Source organism: Anarhichas minor, unplaced genomic scaffold, assembly GCF_050575085.1.
Source record: "Anarhichas minor isolate MPS153535 unplaced genomic scaffold, ASM5057508v1 ptg000051l, whole genome shotgun sequence".
NCBI classification, from domain to species: Eukaryota; Metazoa; Chordata; class Actinopteri; order Perciformes; family Anarhichadidae; genus Anarhichas; species Anarhichas minor.
Genome location: NW_027466497.1, coordinates 2,985,505 through 3,011,240, shown reverse-complemented (window position 1 = coordinate 3,011,240; position 25,736 = coordinate 2,985,505). Strand labels below are relative to the sequence as shown.

The window sequence follows — 25,736 nt, the reverse complement described above, 5'->3', positions numbered from 1 at the left end:
AATCCTGAATACTCTGTATTGCAAACAGTCATGTTTTAGTTAATATAAATCTGCTATGTGGTTATTGCTATATGCCTACAGTCTTGTGCTAATTCTTGCTGAAGCTCTAGCATTAAGAGGTTGGTTGTCCAGGTTTTTGATTCCTTGCATCTATTTTTCGTGATGCTAAAGGAACATAGCTACAAATATTTAGCCAAGACATTTTTTTATAGCAGCTATTGGTTATTGTCACTATATGTAACAGATTGTAGATGTTAAATACTGCAATACCACAGAAGGGTTTGATGATGGCAAACAAATATCAAGTTTCAAATAATAATTTAAAAAAACAATAAATCAGAAATAATTCCAAGGCACTCTATAAATGCTATAAATGATAAAATTGTGCTGTTTTATTAAAAAGTGCATATCTACAGATGGGCACCATTTGCGCTAATAAAACAAGCATGTGTCCATTACTCCACCACACAATGGAAACTCTGATATGATTGTGACACACAGCAATATAGTTAATTATTTCTAAGTTGAAGCACTTGAATTCAACTTTCGTAAAAAAATCGCCTCTTTAAGGGGTCCCTGGTCCCAAAATCTACAGTATGTAGGACGCGTTGGCAATATTGTTTTACACTAGACGCCAATAAAGCATATTGAATTATATTGACTTTAAGATGGTGGAGTACTGGACTAGTTCCAGAAGGGGGCAGCAAAGCAACATAGCGATTGCCGACTGCCTAAAAACCTACAGACGAAGAAGAAGACGAATCACAACGTTGGAAGCCTGTGAATTGAAATTAATGATGTACTACGGCCCTGAGTCGTGGTCCATACACGTGTAGAGTCAAGTGGAGGATAGATGGGTCTTTAGCGAAACAAAAGATCTCAAATTTATTTACGGAAAAAAGTCTTGTGGACTGTTTTCGTCGTCGACGATTTGTTTTGAAGAGTAGCTTTGGCTGAAGAATATTTTGGTGAGTTGAAATTTGATAAAGGTTGTTGGCTAGCTAGCATACCCTGTTAAATTTAAAGCTAAACACAACAATATAGTACGACATCCGGTAGCAAAAAGGCACAAAATAAAACTCTGTTCGAAATACCGTGTCAGCAGTGTAATGTGATTACTGATTACATTTCTGTAGTAGTCTCGTGATCCAAAATGCTGCTATAGATGGTCAATTTAAGCTATTTCGCAGTTTTGTTGCTATGCTTTTATTATGAAAGTTGATGTAAAACTAACCGCTTTTATTTTGAATGAACTCCCGGGTATTCTGATTACATGGCATTTGGCGGGCTTGATGCTGTGACATGGAAATAGAGAGCAGTTAGCTACTCTTTGTGTTTGCAGACGGTAACTTTAGTCCGTCACGGTGCTTTGTTCAGCTAAAGTTGAATGTGTCTGCTTTCAAACGCAGCCACTAACAAAGGCTTCGGCTTTGTGTGTCTGATAATATGTCTCGTACACAGCTAGCTTAAAGTTGGCGGTATTATTTTTGTCCCGTTTACTTTGTGCAGCGGGGTAACCTGGGCGGGCGGTACACTCGTAGTTCTCTAAGCATGCAAAAGGGAATCAGGAAGTTCCCACCTGCTCGGTCAACACTGTGTGTGTAATCCAGCATAAAACAACATAAAGCATATTATGCTTTATATTATGTTTTATGTTGTGAGGAGGATGGAAAACGTTTACATTTCAGCTTTAAATATAACGTTATGTTGGTGACTTCCGGGTTCTTGTAACATTGCCTTGGTTCTGGGGACCACGTTGTAGAAGTATATCAATAAATTATATAAAATCTAGTGGTCTGTTTAACTCAAAAGTGTGCAATACAAGAGATAATACACTTGCGAATAATACTATGTTGTTTGGCTAAAACTATAAACTCAAGATCCACTTACTAGATTACTTTTGGATCTTTCGTCCACATTTTGTGGCCTTCATCAGCAGTTACAATTTACCCCCGTACATGACCATCCATACCACTAGTTCCAATCAACCTCAAAGCTTCCATTATTAAAATATTGGTTGTTAGTTGTCATTGTAACTGTCGTTTTTTGCTTTGTTTTAAGCTGTTTTTCTAATGTTTTGTATTCTTTCGAGGTATATAGTTGAAACATTTTGTTTTTCTCTCTCTCTCATAAACAGTGAAGCCAGAGCAGAATGATGAAGTACATCCTGGTAACTGGAGGAGTTATCTCGGGCATCGGCAAAGGCATCATTGCGAGCAGCGTGGGCACAATCCTGAAGTCCTGTGGCCTGCATGTAACTGCCATCAAGATCGACCCGTACATCAACATAGATGCCGGCACATTTTCCCCCTACGAGCACGGTACGTCAGAGGAAACGATCATTCTTAATTCAACGCGTTCGGAGTTAAACAGGCGCGTGTTGTGCATATTTTTTACGATTGTGTCGTGCCGACTTTGTCCAGGGGAAGTGTTTGTGCTGGATGACGGTGGTGAGGTGGACTTGGATCTGGGGAACTACGAACGCTTCCTCGACATCCGGCTGACCAGAGACAACAACTTAACCACCGGCAAGATCTATCAGTCGGTCATCAACAAAGAGAGGAGGGGAGACTACCTGGGAAAGACTGTGCAGGGTAAACAACCGTTGTTTCAGTTTGGGTAGACGGTGCCATGCTGAAGAGAAATTAACAAATAATGTTTTTCTCCTCTTTTCCAGTGGTGCCACACATCACAGATGCCATCCAGGAATGGGTTGTGAAACAGGCCAAAGTGCCAGTTGAGGAAGATAATGTACAACCTCAAGTTTGTGTAATAGAGGTACACGGAGCAGTTCATGTTATGACATCATTTGCACCACCAAATGGCTTATATTCCAGATGTTTCGCAAAGGCTGCCGTGGTTGTCACTGCTAACATTTGTCTGCGTGTGTGCAGTTAGGAGGCACCGTTGGAGACATCGAGAGTATGCCGTTCATCGAGGCCTTTAGGCAGTTCCAGTTCAAAGTGAAGAGAGAGAACTTCTGCAACATTCACGTCAGTTTGATACCACAGGTAAGAGAGCAGCGCTTTCAAGTCCGACTGGTTTCTATCTGGGGTGCAGATGTGTCATGTGCACACACTTATTGAGAAGACGGGTGTGTCTCATCCTCCGACGGTGCCAATAGTTACATTGACTAAAAAGATGTCCTACTGAAGACCTTCGAGCCGTGCACTTTGAGTCGTGATCTGATGAATATCGGCACACCTCCTGATTAAGGAAGTTGATAAAATGCCTTTTTACTTCTCACTTCATAGAGGAGGAGAAGGAGGACCAGTGATGCGACATTCTGAGCATTTTTGGCCGGTGACGACTGATTTGAAAATGTCCTGCATAGAAATTTCTAGCATTCTAAAGTTTAGTTGTGTGTGTGTAGTGAGCAAGGACAGAAGAACTCCTCTGACCAGTGAAAGAGAAGTCATTTTGAAGATGACACATTATTGGCGGAATAAACCTTTCCGGAACTCAGTCAACATTTGTCAGTGAAGATAATCGTGAGTGTCAGCCCTGTTTTGTCCACTTGTGTCGTGTACGTTAGATGTTTCTGATGCACACACCTGAGGACCTCTGTACAGTCGGTTTAATGTGTCTGCTGTGATGTCTCCCCTGTTCTGTCCAGCCCAGCGCAACTGGAGAGCAAAAGACCAAACCAACACAGAACAGCGTCCGAGAGCTGAGAGGACTGGGTCTGTCCCCTGATCTGGTGAGTGGTCGGCACGACATCCTTCTATGTATGGCTCTATTTCCTGTTGGATACATTTTGGTAGACCTGATTTTTTTTTTTATACCTCCGAAACAGCCTGGGACCTTTTTAAAGCACCTAAATCATGGTGACAGTTTGAGTTGGTATACAGTGGCATCCAAATGGTGCTCAGTTGGTATTAATGGCACTAATATGAGCCACAATCATATGTATAAATCTTTGTATAAATGTAGGATTTACGCAGCATAAAGTAAAAGTAAATCAATATTTACAGTTATACCGTATATTACATGTTAAGTCTGACTCTAGGTCATTTTAAACATCTGTGTAAGCTGTAAGATATTTGCCGCGGTTGGTATAATATGTAAGGGAGTGACTATTACCTAATTTACTTAATTTGCATACAATGGGAGAGTTTGGGCCCCAAAAAACGAATTTAGTATTTTGTGTTAACATTTTTTGCATATTGAGCCACGTCATGTGATGAATTGTTATTCTTCCGACCCCTTCTCCCGTCAGCGATCATTAACGTTTCTCATCTTTGCCGACAGATCATGTGTCGCTGCTCCACCACCCTGGAGAACTCTGTGAAAGAGAAGATCTCCATGTTCTGCCACGTAGAACCCGAACAGGTACGTCTCTGACACCGAAACACATTCATCGTTGGATGAAGAAGAGCCCCGGCTCTCTCGAGGTTCTCTAAGCTCATCGTCCCGTCTCGTCCCAGGTCATCTGTGTGCACGACGTGTCGTCCATCTACAAAGTGCCGATACTGCTGGAGCAGCAGGGCGTGGTGGGCTACCTCAGCAGGAGGCTGGACATGCCCATAGAGACTCGGCCCAGGAAAATGCTGACTAAGTGGAAGGAGATGTCCGACAGGTGAGTCCTCGACAGGACTGTACACTCTCTGTGACTCGACGGTTTTACTCTAGAGGAGAATCCTGTTTCATGCGTTTTACTGATGCAGCCGCTTGTCTTCGCAGGTCAGACAGACTGCTGGAGCACTGCTCTATAGCGCTGGTCGGGAAGTACACCAAGTTCTCCGACTCCTATGCTTCCGTTATCAAGGCGCTGGAGCACTCGGCCCTGGCCATTAGCCACAAATTGGAAGTTAAGGTATGCACACGGTGTTGTTGACCCACGCTTCTCATTAATGACATTTTACTAAAGTCTTCATTTTGTTTATGCAAAAAATAAATGATTAAAAGGAGCTCCACTGCAGCAGAATGCACCAACAGCAATAGGACCTCCACTGTGTCAAGTAGAATGATATCTTTTCCTGTCGATATGTTCCATCTTTAACTGTTCAGACCGGTCTCCTCTCCTCAGTATATAGACTCGGCGTCTTTGGAGCCCAGCATGCTGCAGGAGGAACCGGTGAAATACCACGAGGCGTGGCAGAAACTCTGCAGTGCGGAGTGAGTGCTGAGACGGCATTTTTGTTGAGTAATTCGTCAATGGACTTTAAATTTACAGTTTCATGAACTGTGTTCACTCTTGTTCTCAGTGGCATCCTGGTTCCAGGAGGTTTTGGTGTCAGAGGAACTGAAGGAAAGATTCATGCCATCAACTGGGCCAGGAAACAGAAAAAACCCTTCCTAGGTAAACGCATGGCTGTCACAATAGCTTTGATTACAATACCGTACTTAGCCGCATCTATAGCGGTGAACACACACTGGCTGACTGATACCTGTGTGTTTCTGCAGGTGTGTGTCTCGGAATGCAGTTGGCAGTGTGTGAATTTGCCAGGAACACACTCGGCTGGACAGGTAATATGAAGTAGTGGAGCTACGCAGGACGTGTGCAGGCTTTTTGTTTTTCCATCTTAAAGAAAAGCTGACGGTCCCCATCACGTTAGTCAAACATGCTCTAAAGTTGCAACGCCAGTTTTCAGTCTGTTACTAATTCAGGTGAAACATGTTCTACTCTGATCAAGTGGTGGATCCGAGGGTTTATTTCATCACACAGGAGCCTTTAGCCTGAACAAGTTTAAAAATGCCTGTCTTAGACAAAGAAATAGATATGTCAGAGGTGATGCCTCACAGACATGAAAGAATGCGAGCAGCAGCTGGTGAATAAATACTTAAAATAGCTGATTGCATGTTTGTTTTTCAATTTAGATGCCAACTCAACTGAGTTTGACCCAGAATCAAAGCATCCTGTGGTAAGTTTGTTTATGCATTCAGTAATAACCTAGATGGAATCTGACCTCGATAAGTGCATTGAGTGGAGATGTTGAACCTCTGCAGGTGATCGACATGCCAGAACACAACCCCGGGCAGATGGGCGGAACTATGAGGCTCGGGAAGAGACGGACCATTTTCAAGACTAACAACAGTGTACTACGTAAGAAACAACTTTAAAGTCAGTTCAGCCCAATGTTGTTGTCTGCTCTGTGCTTACTGATGATCTGTATTCCAGGGAAACTTTATGGAGATGCAGAATACGTGGATGAAAGGCACAGACATCGCTTTGAAGTATGTTGACTTCTCAGTATAAACTAACTTGCGGACAGTGGGGTGGGAATATATCTCTATATATGTTTTTGTAACTTTGTTGTCCCTGTACAGGTCAATCCTGAGCTCACGAGTCACTTTGAAGAGAAGGGCTTCCGCTTCGTAGGTCAAGACGTTGAAGGGGAAAGAATGGAAGTCATAGAGCTGGACGGTACGGATGAAGAAATGCTGAACTGTTTTTTTGTGGGGAAAAGGGTTTTTTAAAAGTCAACAATTCCACTACAACCTTCTACGTACTTTAATATTTTTCAGATCATCCATACTTTGTCGGGGTGCAGTATCACCCAGAGTTCACCTCCCGCCCCATTAAGCCATCACCCCCGTATCTGGGTTTGCTGCTGGCTGCAGCCGGGAAGCTTCAGAGCTACCTACAGAAGGGCTGCCGTCTGTCTCCACGGTAAACATGGCGCACCTGATTAAATGTTCCTACTCGTACACAAACTACAAGTATAGACTGTTTTGTCAGATTAATGACAATGAGTTCTCTTTATCACAGGGATACATACAGCGATCGGAGCGGCAGCAGCACCCCAGACTCCGAGATATCGGAGTTGAAATTGCCTTCCATCTCGAATGAATGACTTGGAGTTACAAGATACTTGTAGAAATGATTTTCACAAGGATGTTTCATTTGAGACTTGTTACCACCAAATACAATATGAACTTGACCTACAGATGTACAAATGCTTTTTTCAATATATTGTCAAATTAATGTGACTTATAGCATCACTGGTGCTTTAAGAATTTCATAACTAGGCAGCGGGTTGAATTAGGCAATGTACAGCATCAACACTTCCACCTGGTTGGGTTGCTGAATATTTCCCCATCATTGTGGACAACTGGGTTTAAACTGACGTTAAGTGCTTGCTCAAAGGCGGTTTTACTGCCATGTCAGAAAAGGGTTCTAAGTAGTAAAGTGTTTTAAGGCATCATGCCAGAAGCTTCTGTCCATCACCAAGTTCAAAATGTAGATTTGAAAACATGCTGCTACCGATACTTCGCTTACTGCCTCTTGGTTGTATATACTATTGTGGCCTTATTTTAAAGGCTGGTGGCTACAAACATAACTTTACTGAACATGAATGCAAGATTGAATAAAACAGAATCTCAAAATAGTATTAGGTGTTTTATTTCATTCCATGACAGTCCACAATCAATGTTGATTTGAATCACACAGGAGTTCAATGGCACCGTTTGTCCGACATCAGGTGCACGTTCCTACGGCACACCAGAGTCCGTCTGCACAGGTGGACACGACCACTTTAGGCTGGGCTCAAACAACCACTGGAATCACAAAATAAAACCAATTTAGCACAAGTTGACAGTGACTTTTTTTTTTTGAATAACACATTATTCAAAGCTTGATCTCAGTCCCATATCCGCAAACTTCATCCAACAGTCCTCAATGCAATTGGTTGTCATCATGGATCAGAATAAATAAAAGAAACTAGCACATCACTCTACATACCTTCCAACCAGGGAGGTATTACAGCCCACGGGGCAAGGCCACCAGATTCAAGCTCAGATCGATGCCTATAGTAGAAAGAGAATTATTAAAACATGAACGCTGTGCATGCAAACAGAAGTCTGTCGGATAGTTGAGTGGCTGATGTGGCAGAAGAGGCCACAACAGTCAAAGACCACCCCATTATCTTGCACGCACTTGGAGAACCTAGAGCTACAGACAAGCCCCGGTCCTTAGGATAGCATGCTATAATGTGATCAGACCGATAATAAAAAGTTACCTTTATATTAGAAGTTCTCATCCAGTCACTTATGAGTCAACATCAGCCATGAGGGTCACCTAAAGGGAACAATATAGTTAGTTTTGAAAATCCACCACCACCACTGTATAACGAATAAGTGGTCACGTGTGGCTCAGTCAAAAAGTGTCTCAATCATGAATTTTCAGTGAGGGCAAGTTTGTAATCACAGCCAGAAGCATTTATATTCAAGATGAGGCTCAGAAAGTACCTGAATGTGATGACGTTATCATGTTCCGCCCTTCCACGGTCGTTACCCAATTCCTGCAGAAAGGAGTACAGTTATGAGTTAATATTTAGCACTTTACATAGAAGCTTGTTCTCAACGTCATTTAGTCTGAATGTCCTTCCCCTTAATGTTGCAGTAGCAGTTACTTTCAAACTGAACAGCGACCGTCGGTGAAAGTCTTCTTCTTGGCTTCCTGTTGACCATTCATTGCTACTGGAGAGCATGAACGGCTTCGATAGGAGCCTTATGTAGAAACGGTGATAGAAATAAACATACCTGGATGCTATACAGAGAGCCATGAGGTCAGGTAGAGCTCCTGCTTCAGATTGATTCTGTAGGAGAGACAAAGTAGGTAAGTCAATGCATATTCTAAAGTGCTGTAGAAAGTCCACAAGTTAGGTTGCAGGATTTTAATAATTACTCTGTAGGATTGCGTGTTTAAAATTTTGCATCCGTTTTTAAATGCGTGACGTTACATACAAGTTCAATTTGACATTTGTGCCTTGTGTAAATTAGTCATCTAAAGTAAAGTTATGGAGATCTGAAGGCCGGTTTAAGAAGGACTCTGCCACGTGGTTCACACGTTAGCATTAAGCTAACATTAAACCAGGCAGTGAAGAGTTAGCCCCAACACAGCCAGCATTACAAGCCTAAAACAAGCCGGCACAATGTGTACAATTGTGTAAATGTAACGCCATACTGTTCTCGTGGATAATTCGTGTTACCCGCGTGCAAACAGTAACTTGCGTTAGATACATAAGCTAATAGTTGGCTTAAGTAACTCTCTAGCACGTTTTAGTACAGGCTAGCCAATAACTTGGCGTTAACATCAATACATTATAGTGATGTGTAAGCAAAACACGCGTAAGCTAACTATCATGTATCTACATGTAACTTAAGTGTGCGTGGAGCTGAATAGTTGAAACCTTACCGGAGTTCTTAGTTTGTCGCGCTTCTTCCCCGCGGAAGACTTGAAGAGGAAGAGACTGAGTAGAGTGTCTCGTGGCTTTTTATACGCTAGCGCCGAGCAGCAGCCCGCTGATTGGTCTGCATAGGTCACATGGGGCCGTTGCATTATGGGATATGTATTTTTTTATAAGCGTTTTGGGGAATCCTTACTGTCTTTTAGATTTATCGTGACTTAGACACATTAATACGAACAGACGCAGGTCTTTTTACATCTTACGTTTTCACACAGAAAGCTGTATGTGAGTAATTGTGTATAAAGATTGTGTATAAAGAGAGAAATATACTGAACAGTCCGGGCATAGCTTGATCTCTTTAACCTACTTCAGAACCACGGACAGCAACCTGTCTCCTTCCACTGATCTGTCTCTTGCGGTTTTGAGATAACAACTGAGTCATGCTCTAAATGGACACTTGCGAAATATTGCTATTACATGTCATGTTCGTAGATGAAATTCCTCCAGCAAAAATAAGCTGATTTATGGCTAAATTAAATCTTATATATCTAGGAAATCCCAAATTATGTTGTTTTTTTTACGCCTTAAAATTCCACTTCGCATTATCTGTCATTCCAAGACATGCAACTGCCTAATTCACGAGTGCAAAATGTTGTATTGTTGTAGTGCACTGTGTATAGTAGAGCATAGGTGAATCTATCACATGGTTGCTGCGGTCGCTCTGTGCTCCGCGTCTCTTTCTTCCAGAGCAGAAGGCAAGGCAGCAGCAGCCAGGAGACGGGGCTTCATGTAAACACGCCGCGCACAGGGCTTTCTTTGTTTCACACACACATACACACTCACTCACACACACACGCACTCCGCTGGTATCCCCTCTTCTAGTCATGCCATGGATATTTTGTGGCAATACCAGTTTAGAATCATTTTACTCGGGGATTCGACAGTGGGGAAGTCGTCTTTGCTGAAGCGCTTCACGGACGGAATCTACAGTGATGTGGCGGATCCGACGGTCGGGGTAGATTTCTATGCCCGCTCGCTTGATATCGAGCCCGGGGTGAAAATAAAGCTTCAGCTGTGGGACACGGCCGGTCAGGAACGATTCAGGTACGTAACCGAATAAAATGTGGCTCACACAAAATGAGTCTGGATTGAAAGCGACGACCAAATCTTCACCGAGTAGATTTTGTCGCTAAATAATGGAGGGGCCTTGGTTCGATGTCGCGTGATTTGGCTGCTATTGTAAAATGAAACCTCCTTAAATTAAATGACGGCTATTCCCTCGCTCGTTGTGATGTAATGAAGTGAGTGTGAACAGTGGAGAAAAGGGTCAGGAGGAGATTATATAGGCCTCGATCCTATGATGCCCTGGCCTATATAATAACACTGAAAATGGAGCTGTATCATTGCCTTCGTTCACGGATGATGGGCATGCCTCCTCATATTTAGGCCCCAGTTTTATTCTATGAGGTACTGACTCCACAGTCTCCAGGGCACACAATGATGTCAACTCATACACTCAAATCAATTTTTCTTTTGGCATTCATCATGCCCTGTTGCTTGTTCTGTTGCATGTGTTCTTGCTGTCATGGATCATTTCCTTTAAAGCACTTCTGTGCGTGTGAGTGTGTGTGTGTGTGTGATGTGTGGAGAAGCAGCTCCGCTCTTAGATCTGCTTTCCCTTTTGAAGGGAAATCTTCAGAGGGTGTTTGCCTTCAGGCTTCACCACACTTTCACTTCTGTCTTAACTGACTATGAGAAGTGTTTGTGAAATCAATCGGCAATTTTTAAGCCTCCATGTGCACGGATTAGGATTTGTGTGGATCTTGGTAAGGCTGGGGCAAGGGGGGCCAAAGACCCCGGGCCAGAGACCTTTAGGAGGCCCAATGAGTCATGTTTATTGTCGGGTTTGAGGTTATTTGACTCATTTTAATTCAATTCAATACCGCCATTCATCCCCAGCAGGGTAATGATCACATGTTGAGGCCCTGTCTTATAAAGGTACTCTGTGTCAAAATGTACTTTTAATACCTTCATTATCCTATTTAATCAATAGTGTGCATGCATAATGCAAATGCCTAAGTACATTTACATTAGAAAATACAAACTGGCACACGACAAACCTGATATTTCATTGCAGAACAATAACGATAGATAGACAGGGACAGGCAGTCTGGGTGTGGGCTACCTTAAATGTACCATGACTATTTAATTTTTAGACCTAATTGAAAATGTTCAAATGCTGTGTCATTTCAGTCAGCATTCAGTGGCCAGAAAGACTTAGCTTCACTTTATGCATATTGAGGTTGATTTAACATGCGTGACAGGACTTGAGACCTGACTTGTATTTGTCACTTGTGACTTGAAACACTTTTAATTCTGTGGGTCGAGGGTGCAGTAACTATACCATAAACACTTGGACTTTTCTTATATCACTTCAGACTTCTCTCAACTGACTTGAAACCTGCTTTAACAAAACCCCAGACTTGACTTGGACTTGTCTCGACTGACTTGAGACCTTTTCCAAAAGACTCAGGATATTACATCCAGTCAGGATAGTGGAAACCCTTTGCTGGCAGGTTTAAAGTTGTGTGTTTATCAGAGCTGTCCTAGATGTTCAAAAGTGCTTAATCAAGATAATGTTGCCTTGAATCACTAACATGTGATTAATCTATATACCCACCAGGTCCATCACAACATCCTACTACCGTAACTCTGTGGGCGGGCTCCTGGTCTTTGACCTCAGCAATCGCAAGACCTTTGAGCACGTGCGGGAGTGGCACAAGGAGGTGAGTGAGCACATCCTGCCCCACCACATGGTCTACATCCTCATCGGCCACAAGAGCGACCTCAACAAGGACCGCCAGGTGAGCCGGGACGAGGCGGAGCAACTGGCGGCCGAGATGGGCATCCGCTACGTGGAGACGTCGGCCAAGTGCAACAGCAACGTGGACCGGGCCTTCGAGCTGCTGACGAAAGACATCTACGAGCTGATGAAGATGGGGGAGATCGTCACCCGCGACGGCTGGGACGGGGTCAAGAGCGGCCTCACCGCCAAGGTCCTCTACCCGGCCGACGACGAAGAGGCACTCGCTACCGCGGTCCCCGAAAGGGGCTGCCACTGCTGAATGTGAACTCTCAAACACTGTCCCGTCACACCAAGAGTTCACCTCGTCTCACAGTTGTCCATCGAAACCAAGTCACTCAGGCTCAGCACCCCCGTGATATCACCATCCATCACTTCCTCACCTTGTGCGTCGTGTGTGGGTTCTTCCCACAGCCGGGGTTCTTTTCTAATCAGGGGGGGGGCCATTGTATATCCCGATGTGTATCTTAACAGGCAAGTTTGTTTTCTCTAAAGCCATGTGGTGTAGCATGAGCTGAGCTGTTTTGGACCTTGCTAGGTTCGGATGACACAAGTGTGCAGAGGTGATCAGGTCATAGTTCTTAGAGTGTTGCCAACATTGCTTTTCACAGCCCCCGGAGTCAGTGGACTACTGAGTATACAGAAGACACAGATCCATTTCACAGAGCACTATTGTGGGTTTCTATCTAAGTTTGTGCGACGCTTTGCCTGCAATCATTTGTGATTATAATATTGTAAATAGTAGTGAAATCTATAGAGATGAAAGCTATAAGGTCACTGAAAGCTATTTAATTGATAGTATGAACGGAGCGTCACCATATTTTATCAGTGTGCTCCTGCTACTGTCAGCTATATGTGCACTTACGCCAAACTGACTTAAACCTTTCTGTGAATAGATGAGTAATGCTCCTGGAAAAAAAAATAAAAAATAGATTAAGGTGTATACATAGAGACAGGCCATTGTAATTAGAGTAGGTGGCCTTTAGGCATTTGTTTCATAGCATCAACAGAACCAAGACATCAAGTGTGTTACCTCTCAGTCATCACATCTGTAATGACCTCATCAACAGCAGGAAAGATGTGTTTGACTAAAAACAAAGGGAAGTCTGAACATCACCTGCAGCTGTTTGGGGTTTAGGGCAAACAGCTGTTTCTTTTGTTCAAAGCTTAATCCACAAAAATAACAATATTCCAATCAGGCCTGAGCCGACGATGGATGCCAACTCATTCAATCCATATGTGGACATGTGTGCTGCTTTTGTGGGTGTGTACTTTATGCCGTGTTCCAGAGGTGTCGGTATGAAATTTTGTTTTAAGTTTTATGGCGAAAAGTCAGACTTCCAAGTACATAACCTGGGAAAAATCAACAACCCTGAGATGTCACGTTAACACGGCAGCATATACTGAAAGAGCTAGTCAGCATTTCTTTCATGAGACTGGTATCAATCTCCTCATCTAACTCGCTCAAAGACTCAGCGTATTTACTAAAATGTTGAAATTAAGTCCTTAATTATTTCAAAATGCTTGTTCTTACTCTGACAGAAGTGCTTGTCTGTATTTATTGACCTTCAAGGCCAAGATTTTCCTTAATCCTAAAGCTGCACAGAAGAAATTCTTTGTTCATACCTTTGACATACCAAACATAACTGAAGCTTTTACATGTGGAAGAGTGTTTGTGATTTACCGACTTATACACTAACACCAGCTGATGGTCAGTTGATAAAGACTGTATGGGTGATCTAGTAATTCTAAAACATTTGCATTATCCCTTTATTTTGTTGTCTCTTTACAGATTCTAACAGCATACTTCCTAATGAACCGCCATCTGTTGTAGCTGGGTTTAAATCGAACTAAATGTCCTTGCAACATCCCAAATCACCATTTGACAACCAGTCAAAACCAGTGTTTAATGCTACAACCATTCTCGCTTGTGTCTCTCATCTGAACAGGGTTGAATTGTGTATTAATTGTTTGAATTTGTATGTTAAAACTGTGCTGTAGGCCAACTGTTCTCCAGTAAGCATGACTCCCATTCCTGAGCACTGCGCGCCAGAAAGGCCCCATTGCATTGCACGGTGCGAAGATGGCAGCCTCAAAGCGTTGGAGAGCACTGGTTACATTTAAAGGACAACTTTGGAAAGACACAGATAAGAAATGGCTTTTTGAATGGGAAGAAATAAGCGTATTCCTTGTCAACTTTTACTAATACAGTAATACATAAGATAATAGTAATACTAATAGCATTATTAATAATAGCATTCGTAATACAACAAACCATCCTGTGTAATGACCATGATAGTGATGGTGGCCAACCAACTGTCCAGAATCCGTAATACCGTAATCTTAAAGGAGTAGTTCAACATTTTGGGAAATACATTTATTTGCTTTCTTTCTGGGAATTAGATGAGACAATTGGTACCACTCTCGTTGCCAGATTTGGTACCATTGTGCCTGGACAGACACCTATACTAAAACCTGTGCTCACCAACAGCATTGCTTGAGATGCTACACAGAAGTAGCATCTCAGTAATGTGCGGATGGATAAACTGTTTTTCGTCAGGAAATAGTTCCCCGTTAAATCCCCGTAAAACCACAAATTGGCGATTTAATATTTTTGTTTAAACAGACAAGATATAATGGGTAATTGGTGAGCTTTAGATGTGATAGGCATATTTATTAACTTTTGAAAGAGCCTCTGCTTTTGCTCTCTATGCTAAGCTAGGCTAACCACAACTTGGCCCCAGCCACACATTTGAGCATGAGATTTATATCAATCTCCTCCTCTCTAAGAAAGAAAATAGGTCACCAAATTTCCCAGAATGTGGAACTATGTCTTTAATGGTGTATTTTTATGTTATTCACAGGAATGATTAAACCAACCTGGTAGGGCTTCTGTACCAGAAAACATCAGCCGGTGTTTGGCCTGCGGGTACATAGCACAAAGCTGTTCAGCTCTTGATCCCGATGGTCACATTTCACAGCTTTACTGAATAAATGTTATTTATTTTATATTTGATGTGATTTTATTGATTGGTTAAAAAAATAAATAGATGTACAATGAATAATGTCTGGACTCAAAGTTTGTTTGTTGTTGTCTTTTAACTATAGGGTTTGGTACCCTCTTCTGACGGATTGATAATTATTACGACCTAGATTGGTTATTCTGATATTTTAATGGTGATAAAGATTTGCACATTGCCATGTTGTTACAGGGACAAGTCCACCATGCAACCTTTTATCCAAAACAAGAGTTACGTACATTAGGCATGATTAGATTGAGTTGCTAAAAGTGAGCTATTGCTACAAACAGGTTCAATAGGAAAACAAACAACATTTAAATAGGTTGTCCATATTAGCCGGGAGCCCTAGTTTGGCAATAAATGTCATAGAAATTAAATGTGTTTTATATCTCTGGTGACAGTGTTGCCTGTATCAAGTATGTATCAAGTTTAAGATGAGTCTATAATGCCTATAATTGCTGATATTTTCAATCATATAATACATTATTTTAGCAACATTTTTAACACAATGTTAAACTTAATTCAAATATTATAATAATCACAGTTATATCTGAAAACAATCTGATACAAAATAAACGGGTGCTACCTCTGGAGATTTAGATGTAAGCTACAAACCTTCGTATTTCTAAAATCCTGTCGACAGCCCTGCATCTGTTTTTCTATTTTCTATTATCTTTTATGTGGATCAAGGCTGATTGAGAGAGCGCAGTCAAAATATACAGAAAACTTATTCCGTGATGGCTTTTATTTGAACCACAACTCTGTCAACTCACAACAATCAATTCCATGGACGTTGTTTTTCTAGGTGCTCATTGATTTCCCCACATTACCTGAACGCAACACTAGCTGGAAGATGCGCAGAGCAACCAATGAGAGTCAACCATATAATTTAGCCCCGCCTTTATTTTACCCATCATGCTCTTCGACAGCAAAATGTACACATAAAAGGGTAACAATTCGGACAAATAATTAAGTATTGACTACATATTTCCTCTGATAATAGTTTTTCTGCATGGTTATTATTCAACCCACCATAAAGCACCAGTACGCAGAGGTAACATCCCAGTTCTTTGACCCCTGAGTGAGGTACATGTTCCCACTGGTGAGTAGGTGGTATGTTCAAAGGACTCGTTAAAAAGGGCTTCTGCTATGTTTGGTACAGGAGGGGTGGGGATAACCACTCCTTCTGCGGAATCGCCATCAAGAGATTTCGGAAGCATAATTTTTAACCCAGGGGCTGCTGGTGATCACATGTCCTGGCGCCCCGTTCTTATATGTTCAAAAACAAACCATTTAATTAATCTATCTACAGTTCCTTCTGCAGTCATGCAGCCGAAACCCATTTTATTTCAGCAATCGAGAATATATGTTGATCTACTCGGACAACTTTCAGTGACTCCCATGTTAAGCAGGTGTGAGATCGAATGGCTATGTGATGTCTTAAATTCTTAAAAAACTGGCAACTTTATGTTAATTTACACATTTGGGGTTAGGACCGACGTTTATGACCGTTGAAGCTATAACACCAAGTATTCAAAATGTCAAACAATTCAAATACAACGCTTCAGACTACTTCACCACAACACAAGCAGAATAGACACAATCCACGAGCTACATCTTAATAAACAACACATATACAAGCAGACGGTGCCACTACATGTGAATTAAGCTGTACTCTCTATTCAATAAATATACTTTAGTCATTTAAATTAGTTGATAGTTGATTTTTGTCGCGGTTTACAAGAGCGTGATAAACAAGGCGAGCGATGTTCTGCAGGAAGTCAAGCTTACATCTGCCGAAGTGCGCATGCGCGTCAGCTCTCCTCAATCTAGGGCTGCGTTTCTCTCCATAAAAACGGTAAGGACAAGCTATTTTATCGCTATGCGATTGTAGAATATACGTGGCTGTAAATTATCAGCCGATTTTCACGACGCTAGCGGTGGTTTTAACCGGGTGTTTTGGGGTGTTTTTACGCCAGCCAGCCAAGGCTCTCCGCGCACAGAATGGAGGGGCAACGCCGCCGCCGTGCCGTTGTTTGCTGTACGTGCCGCCGCACAGGGAGACGTCATTTTGAGGGGGAGCGGAGAGTTAAAATGCAGAGTTACGAAGGGACGTACGGTTCAGAGACAAGCGGCACGTAACCGTCACACTGTAAATGCACAAGCGTTACCCGTCTCGGACCGTATAGTTTGCAGTATTGTCCAGGTTGCCCACATATTAAGTTACGCCCTTTGCTGTTGTTAGCCGTAATGGCTACCGAGCCTTGTGTGACTATAGCTGTGTGGGTCTCCACAGCATAAAGCAGTCCTCTGCCCACGGCGGTCGTGATAAATCCACTCAACTTTTGGGGGAAATAGGAGTTCGTTTATATGCAACAAAACGGATGAAATTAGCTGAAGTGTAACTGAATGGCCTGCTAAAGCCCGCGTCAGTTAGCATCGCCCTAAATCACTCAAAACTGCGGGTTTATATTCCCAAATGCGCGAGGCAAAGAACCGCACATTAAGCGTGACCGTTACATTTTGCTCCAAAAATTTTGACAGACAAAAAAAAAGTGTGACTGCATCGTTAATTTGCATAAATAATAATTAATATAATAGATAATAACCTAATGTAAGTTAGTATTGCTAAATACGAAATGTTATTAAAACCAATAGCTCAATGTTTCTGTAGATAATAGAGTATATAAAGTTATATTAGACTGATGTTAATTAATTAATACATTTTTAAGTATTGATCATGTTCTTCAAGCGGTTGTTAAAGTTTCTCAGCTGACAAGATAACATTAAAATTGTATATTCTTAAATCAAGTTTGGTTTATTGTGTTCTTCATCCTCAGCTAACAACTCTTGCAGAAAGCTAACAACTCTTGCAGAAAGCTGTATTACCTTTCATTTAAACTACCCTACTTTAATACCTTTCATTTAAACTACCCTACTTTAATACCTTTCATTTAAACTACCCTACTTTAACTATGTTACATGCATACATGTAAACCAAGTACACACAAGTTCAGTTAACTAGTTATCTTAATGCTAAGCTATTAAAACAACATTTTGGGTTCTGGTATCCAGCTATGTCATGGTGCAACTTGTGCTATGTTTTCTATATTTTAAATATATTCATATAATATATTTTTTATTTTCCAGATGAACAAACTCCTGGATAGCTGTTGTATGAAAGCAGCCCCCCTCTGTAATCTACTCTGAGTGTGATGGCGACCACCGACGAGGTCACGGTGTCCATAGCGGAGGTGGTGATGTTGAAGACCGACGGCGAAGGAGACCCTGATGACCCTAATAGGACTCAGGTCATCCTCCAGCTCCAGCCAATCGCCACCGGGTACGTACCGAAGCTGTTACAGACGATCAGCCACAATTAGGTTTTGATTACAGTTGCATTTGCAACCAACGTCGTTGTTGCATCTTGGATATTAGATGTTTGCATGAATAAACATAACGTAAGACACTAAGTAGATATATATAAAAGACAGACAGTATACCTTTATTTTACCGAGAACTGTTTTCTTTCCAGGGATGAATCTGCTGAAACAGACGCAGCCGTCATGACCGTCGAATCACATTCAGGTAAAATACTGTCAGAATAATATTTGGACATCTTGGAAAAGATTTAGCGATGCTTACGTTTCCCCACCACCGGCCTCCTCGGGTTTAAACGCTGTGTGTGTGTGTGTGTCTTTTCATTCCTTCAGAACAAGTTGATGGAGATGATGTTGAAATTGGCTGTCCCATAACATGTGGCGACAGTAAAGCTGTGCTGCTAGTGAAGAAATTTGTTTGCCCGGGAATCAATGTGAAATGTGTGAAGGTGGGTATTCATCTTCATCGAAGCAAAATGGCAACTTCATCATTGATCTTTAAAAGATCATCCGTATGCTTTTATATTTGGGTCACAAGGCACATAGGCTCTAATGTTAACACACTTCATGGTGAAGACTGCAACAAATGATTGTGTCACCAAACATTACCGTACATACGTAGCTAAAAGGCAACTAGGTCATTCAATAGTCATTCACACAGCAGGAAATAAACATGTACTACATCTAGTCCCAGAATAGCGACATCGAACTTCCTATTTCTTCTCTCTTTTAACGTCAAATAGCGTTCTGCCGATCACAATTCTAAGTGTGTGTGTATGCTTACAGCGGCTGATTGAGTTTGACATCCTGAACAATGTAATATGACGAATGTTCTGTTTTATTTACCTTTCTTGCTAAACATAGCGTTGTGAAATAGTTTAATTAAAACAGGTGCTTGCTATTGTCAAGCTGAACCTGTAATGAGCAGCTAAGCACAACGAATGCTCTGAACCAAATGAAATATCAAGCAAACCCCCCCCCCGAGGCTCGCAAAAGAAACGCGTAACAGTGGTGAGAAATCATTCAGGCTGCTGTCGGCATCGCAGAGAAAACTGTACGTTAGACTGTGAAAGCTGAGGCAACACAGCCAAGAAAACACATTTAAAAAAAAGAGAGTGAAAAGTGTTTTATCGATATGTTTTTGTTGTATTCCTCTCTCCACTAGTATGAAGACCAGCTGATCAGCCCGAAGCAGTTTGTGCACATTTCTGGAAAAGCCACTCTGAAAGACTGGAAGAGAGCCATCAGGATGGGGGGAATTATGCTGAGGTGAGGGGACTTATCTTTGGATTCGTGAGCCAAAAAGCCATGTTTCAGTATTCTGGCTGGTTGCACACTACACAACATTATAATTCATTACAGCCTGCTGCTTGCGGACCGTTACAGAGGTTCTTTGGCTGATGTAACGAGCAGAGATTGTGACTCATACATCTTGAATAAATATCCAAAACGATGAGTATATTCTGAGCGAATTCACTCGACGTTAGGCCATCACGTCTGAGCTGTAAATGAAATTAAATAATCACCTTGGCCTTTGATTAAATTCACAAGTAATATGAAAGGTGTTGTGATGAACCCACAGAGAATTATCATCATCTCTATATTATCCTTTTTATTAGCTCGTTGTGGGCCTGAAAACCAAAACAAACTCCACTCACATCCCCTTTTGTTTCTAGCTGCCCTTTTAAGATGAAAAGCAAAATGTTGGGAAATGATTCCTATTTTGGAAGTATTGATGGGACCTCTTCTATTTTCACTAACTGTTTGAAACCCTTCATGATTTGTGCTCTTCCAGAAAGATGATGGATTCCGGTCAGCTGGACTTCTACCAGCACAGCACACTGTGCACCAACACGTGCCGCAGCACCAAGTTTGACCTTTTAATCAACAACACGCGGTTCCCTCCTGACGGCTCTGGACTCACCACGCCCACATCCTCTCAAGGTGAGAACACACCACGGTCATGGATTTACCAGTACCTACTTTCAGTTTTTGTGCAAGATGATGTCATAGTATAAGAGTAACTTAAAAAAGATGTGTCGAAAGCAAAAACACATTCATTTCTTAAGCAGATTTAGACTGCAATGAAGTCCTAAATTATGAGGTATCTTGTGATTTTTCTATTATCTACCACTACGACCTTTTTTTTAAAGTGCGCTTTTTTGTGTAAATTGCAGCTCAGGTGGTCCTGGGTAATGGCGGGACAGTGGGCGAGGACAGAGCAGAGGTTCTGAGCGGGAAGATGGACTGGATTTCAAGCTCGCTGGAGGCTGCAGAGAAGAAGGAAACGAACGAGATCTCAGGTCACAAAGAGCACACTTCCACACTTCATTCCACAATAAAACACGCGTAAAAACACGGAGCACACCGGTGACTGAGACCTGCGTGTGTTGTCTGTTGTATCCACAGAGGACACGCTGAACTTCTGGAAGGGCATCGCTGATGTGGGTTTGCTGGGGGAAGTGGTGACCAACATCAGTACAGAGCTGGTGGAGCTGCTGAACGGCGTGCAGCAGCGCAGGGAGCCCGCTGGCATACAGGACACAGGTACGGAACAACGCTAATGTGTACTGGCTGCTGGGATGGCGTCACCCAAACAGACCAGATGTCGGCCGTAAGGCTCGGCCGTAAGGCTCGCCCGAAGGCGTGCTAACGAGCAACGAACGGAAAGAATGAGCAAATTCAGCTGCGGTTGGATGCAAACTGTTGGTTTTTGTGTAACAACTCTGACTGAGTACTTAACGACCCGTTGTTTACAAGAGCTGAATTTGTTCCTCCTTTCTGACCCTTTTGATTGATTGCCGCGCTGATCCCAGATTCCTGTCTGGTAGAGGTGGCGGTGCTCAGCAACCTCGCCCAGGTGTTCGGCCTGCTCGACTCCGTCAAGAATACGCTGGAGAGGAGGAGGCAGCAGACGGACCCCAGCCAGGAGCAAATCCTCAGCACGCTCACCAGTGAGTACAGAAGCAGGGTTCCTCTTCAGGAGCTGCCACAGTGACCATGAAAAAGACAATATAGCTGCTAAGCTGTTTACATGGCTAATAAAAAAAGAATACTCCACTAATATTCCTGTTTGCATGCAGCTCTGCATGCTCCGATTAACATCAAAATGCCGCTATGACAGGTATTTAAATTACTTAAATTTCCCTCGATTAGTGCGCATGTAAAGGCAGTCACTGATTCTCTTGATATGCGTGTTCTTTAGTCAGCTGTCCAATGTTTGGCCGATGTGTCTGTTGGACATTTTCTGTACAAACGGACACGTCAATTTCTAATTGCACCAAAGGAAACGCAACCTCTTGAATGATAAAACTATCTCTGTGTTTCACTGTGTGTATTCGAGGCAGAGAGAGGAGGTGGGATGAGATACATTTAGCACGCACACCTTCTGTCAACACTAATTAGACTAATGACTGTCAATCACAGATCAAAAGGTGAGCGTGGTATTCCCTCTCCTTCTTCTTGGTGTGAAGAAGTAGTGCCAGACTGTTTAAAAACTCCGCATCTGAAGCAGGCAATAAGGATGACACATTTGAATAATGCATTGAAGTACAATTTAAATGATAATGAGTATTTCTGACTGCTTGTTCTGAAAGAATGAATTCCATTCATTGCCTTGGATCGGCAAGAATCATCAGTCGAATCGTCAGTACAAAAGATGAACAACTGCCTTGCAAACTACAGACCATCTTGTGCACCCCCCCTCCTTCCAGCGCCCTTCCTCGGATCTTCTAACTCTGCCGAAATTTTGATCTCAACTGACGTCTGTAAAGTTTTGTGACTGCATCTTGCACAGTTGCGATGCTATCGCGGTCACAATATCTATCCACATAGTACTTCAAACCGCTTCTGTTGTAGTTCCTGATACAGTGGGTGTCTCCAGGACCACATTGTGCCTTGATGAAATACCTGCTTATTTGATTAGACGTTGAAATGATTCTTAAAAGAATACAAAATAAAACCGTTGGGATGCAGAACTCAAGAGCAGAATGCAAGATTAGCCGCGGACAGACACAAAGGTGCACGCACGGAACCGATCGCATGATCCTCCCAGCGGAGATATTGAAAACGAACAGATTTGAATTGAGTCAATATGTTTTGAGATTGGACTGGGCGTTTGCTGGCTTGGGCTTGCCCATCTCTGAAAAATATTGCTGTCGAATATCAATATTAAGACGTGCAGAATCTAGTTTTAGAATAAAAAGAATAACTTTTTGTTATGTGCTCTGTTCAGACCTGGAGGTGCAGTTGGAAGAACAGCAGAAGCAGCAGCAGGTGCGAGCTCTCCTTTCCTACCCGCAGCCTGCCAAAAACAAAACTCCCACCAAGCGCCCGACCAAACGACCTCGTCTCCAGAGGCCCGCCTCCACAACCACCCTCCTGACCTCCCCCCTCAACCAGCAGGCCGTCATGCAGCCCCAGCAGTTCACCGTTCTCTCCCCCATCTCGCTGTCCTCTGTGGGTCAGCCCTTCACCATGGCGGGCCTGCCCATGGCCTCCCTGGGCCAGTCGTCCAACACGGTCACCCTGCTCCCCGCCGGCTCGCAGCTCTTCACCCGCTACATGGTGACCGGAGACGGAAAGGCGGACACCATCACCTTGCACCCGTCCTCGGGCCTCACGCTGGTGGGCACCACCACCATGCAAGACTCCAGCCATTTGGGCACGGTGGTGAGCCCCATAGAGCTGCTGCACCTCAGCCAGCAGGCCGGCGGCTCAGAGATGGTGCCCTTAGAAGGCCAGGTGGTGGACGGCACCATGCTGGTGCAGCAGGAGGTGATGCAGGGCGAGGTGGAGACCAGCCAGGAGCACACGGTCATCGAGATCAACCCGGCTCCGATGGAGCAGGCGGTAGGAGTGATGGAGCTGCAGCTGACCGGGGAGTCGGGCAGAGATGGGGCCACCATGATGGTCCAGAGCGGGGTGGAGGTGACGATGGCTGCAGGGGGGGAGGAGACGCAGTGCCAAATGCAGGAGGTGCAGACTGGGGGGGTGCAGGGGCTGCAGTTGGACGCCAGCGGACAGTTGTCAGGTGTACAGATAGTGGTGATAGAAGAAAATACTCAGGAAGAAAACAAGCTCCAATGAGACATGCCTCCTATTTTATCCAGCAGAGCAGGTATGGACTCGTACTGAGCTGTCACAGACTTGTGAATCTGTAAATACACAGAATTTTCAAAATACACAATTTGCCTTGGCCTAAGACCAAGCTCTAGGGGTAGCCATTTTTTTCCTTTTTTGGTGTGTGTGTGTGTGTGTGTGGGGGTGTGTACAATGCTCCTCTCAACTTGTTGTTTTTTATTGCAACAAAGAGGCACCACAACAAAGAGCATACTGCTTCTGTTTGATATGTATTTAAAGTATGATTCTGGTTTATTACAACTCAATATTTTTAATTATTGCTTTAATTTCTAGCTGAAACAATAATGTACTCGTTAGATACGTGGGAATGTGTCAATATTTTTAAACAGAAGTGAGATGGTGCAAACACAAAAGATTCAGACCTAGTTAGCCAAATTAGATTTGTGGCTGTTGTGCTCCTATTACTCTTCCTACCAACTAGCTAACAAGAAATAAACAATAGCTAATAATTGAGAGCTTAAAGAGGTGTACAGTGTTCTCAGCCTGATGTCTAACCTTCATTTTGGTCTCCCCTATGTTGTCAATATAAAGACAAACATTGGGAACCCCCTGGTTGAGTTCCCTAAACTGTTGCCCTGTTTTACAACCTGTCTGGTCGTCCGACTGCTTCTGTTTCTTGCGACATCTGATGGCGCTGTGTTCCCACATCTCATCAAATCCAACAACAAACAATGGCTAAAACTTCAAAAAAAAAATACCTGAGTTGTAATTTTCCCGGAATTATCCTTCGAGCCTCCACGAACAACCTGAAGACGAGAGAACGCACTGCGGCTGTAAAGTCCACGTACAGGGCTTTAATGGTGCCGATGATTTGCCAGTTCACACTCTTGTTTCACCGACTCGGTAGCAGCGGGCCGCAAGTCCCGGCCCTCTGCTGTAGATCAGACTTATTACCAATAACAGTGTTGGTGTCACTCGAGGCTGGGACTGATTGCACTGTTGTGTCGTAATGTCGCATCCCAGCTGTATTGTTTTTGCACTGCGTGACGTCCTTTAAGGGCTACAGGAGGATGTTTGCAACAATGCCTGCTCTCTGGACATTTCTTTTGAATGCGTTTTCTTTTTTTATTTTATGTTAAATGCTAACCGACTGAACTCCTCTCACTGGAAACACATCTCTTATGCACTTATTCTCTCAGTCTTTTCTTACTGCCTGATTTCATTCACAAGCTCCACATAATATGGATTATTTTCTTTATTATGATCATCCTTGTGGCTTTATCTCAGTATGATTGATAGTGTGAGCTACTGGGCTGATTGTTTAAGTCAATATATAGAAAAAAAAAAAAAAAAAACATATATATATATATACTTAATGTCAAACATGGTATGCCTGTATTTTACACTTGTAAAGTAGTGTCATATTTATTAGTTCCCAAACTGAAGACGAGCCTCTCTGCTTAAGGTGCAAACATGGATTAATTTATGCTCACATCAACAAAAACCTATTCGACACTTGTCCATTTCCAATAATTTAATTTAACAAATGAGGGTATTTGCATACTGACTTTGTAATGTGTTTTAATATCAGATTAAAACAGAAGAAAAAAAACAAACTAATGTGAGTGTGTTGTTTCAGTGTTTCACCACCAGAGGGCGCTGTGTGCTCACTCCACCACGGGCTCAAACTGGAGATGAGGGCTACAGGTGCAGTAATAGATGGTGGAAACACTCTGCTGCTGTAATCTCTGACTTCTCCATGCGTCAGGTTTATTGCAGTATACGCCATAATCTGCACCGTCATGGGGTGCTGTCCGTGATGCTGACAGGGCACCAGGGCCTGCTGGTTATTACGTTTCCCTCTTGTAGCCCCTAATACGCACAGACAGGCTGTATGAGGGGGGGAAAAGGCGAGAGTATTTTTTGGTTGTACAAGCACAAAAAAAAACAACAGGGCACATACACAAACCAGAGGGCTGAAATAGACACCCAGATGAATTGATTGTAGGTGTGTTGAGCACAAAGGGGAAACATCCCGACATCAGCAGCTGAATGGGAAGCCGCTGGGGGCCAGGTGAGGGCTAAGGGGTTGAGAAACTGAGCCGCAGGGGTCATTGCGCGGTGCAGGGGGGTTGGGGGGGATATGCTGTCCGAGTAAATTACAGAGGTGTGCCATGGGGGCTGGGGATTGTTTTTTCCTCACATGTTGTGCACAGGACAAAGCAAACGGGAGCAGCCGAACCATTTGTTCCATGTCGGA

At 43.0% G+C, this 25,736-nt stretch overlaps 3 protein-coding genes and 4 non-coding genes across 9 annotated transcripts; 4 read left to right on the top strand and 3 right to left on the bottom strand.

The window, feature by feature from the left end:
* The first annotated feature begins 775 nt into the window (after positions 1-775).
* Positions 776-7,332, top strand: ctps1a (CTP synthase 1a). The gene is made up of 18 exons (XM_076112796.1): positions 776-968; positions 2,138-2,321; positions 2,424-2,594; positions 2,678-2,778; positions 2,895-3,011; positions 3,617-3,700; positions 4,252-4,332; positions 4,428-4,579; positions 4,684-4,816; positions 5,030-5,118; positions 5,208-5,302; positions 5,407-5,469; positions 5,821-5,864; positions 5,950-6,046; positions 6,122-6,177; positions 6,271-6,367; positions 6,469-6,613; positions 6,713-7,332. Exons 2-18 carry the CDS (start codon positions 2,153-2,155, stop codon positions 6,795-6,797), a joined length of 1,779 nt encoding a protein of 592 aa, XP_075968911.1. The 5' UTR covers positions 776-968; positions 2,138-2,152; the 3' UTR covers positions 6,798-7,332.
* A 243-nt stretch (positions 7,333-7,575) lies between these two features.
* LOC142931469 (small nucleolar RNA SNORD99) lies at positions 7,576-7,649 on the bottom strand. Its single transcript, XR_012947343.1, has one exon. It is a non-coding gene; the product is annotated as a small nucleolar RNA SNORD99 (small nucleolar RNA).
* A 152-nt stretch (positions 7,650-7,801) lies between these two features.
* Positions 7,802-7,930, bottom strand: LOC142931467 (small nucleolar RNA SNORA44). The gene has a single exon (XR_012947341.1). It is a non-coding gene; the product is annotated as a small nucleolar RNA SNORA44 (small nucleolar RNA).
* Positions 7,931-8,318: 388 nt separating this feature from the next.
* On the bottom strand, positions 8,319-8,455 carry LOC142931466 (small nucleolar RNA SNORA16B/SNORA16A family). The gene has a single exon (XR_012947340.1). It is a non-coding gene; the product is annotated as a small nucleolar RNA SNORA16B/SNORA16A family (small nucleolar RNA).
* Positions 8,456-9,863: 1,408 nt separating this feature from the next.
* On the top strand, positions 9,864-15,052 carry rab42a (RAB42, member RAS oncogene family a). Its single transcript, XM_076112797.1, has 2 exons — positions 9,864-10,235; positions 11,815-15,052. The coding sequence occupies exons 1-2, from the start codon at positions 10,021-10,023 to the stop codon at positions 12,254-12,256; spliced, it is 657 nt and encodes a 218-aa protein (XP_075968912.1). The 5' UTR covers positions 9,864-10,020; the 3' UTR covers positions 12,257-15,052.
* Positions 15,053-15,993: 941 nt separating this feature from the next.
* On the top strand, positions 15,994-25,092 carry gmeb1 (glucocorticoid modulatory element binding protein 1). Of its 3 annotated transcripts, none has more exons than XM_076112794.1 (10): positions 15,994-16,116; positions 18,165-18,357; positions 18,550-18,602; positions 18,728-18,843; positions 19,560-19,663; positions 20,190-20,338; positions 20,572-20,697; positions 20,804-20,941; positions 21,211-21,348; positions 22,629-25,092. In XM_076112794.1, exons 2-10 carry the CDS (start codon positions 18,230-18,232, stop codon positions 23,480-23,482), a joined length of 1,806 nt encoding a protein of 601 aa, XP_075968909.1. In that variant the 5' UTR covers positions 15,994-16,116; positions 18,165-18,229; the 3' UTR covers positions 23,483-25,092. The 3 variants fall into 3 exon arrangements, with proteins under 3 accessions (XP_075968909.1, XP_075968908.1, XP_075968910.1); XM_076112793.1 differs by lacking the exon at positions 15,994-16,116 and adding an exon at positions 16,720-16,872; XM_076112795.1 differs by lacking the exon at positions 15,994-16,116 and adding an exon at positions 16,929-17,055.
* Positions 16,148-16,281, top strand: LOC142931468 (U11 spliceosomal RNA). The gene has a single exon (XR_012947342.1). It is a non-coding gene; the product is annotated as a U11 spliceosomal RNA (small nuclear RNA).
* Positions 25,093-25,736: the final 644 nt, after the last annotated feature.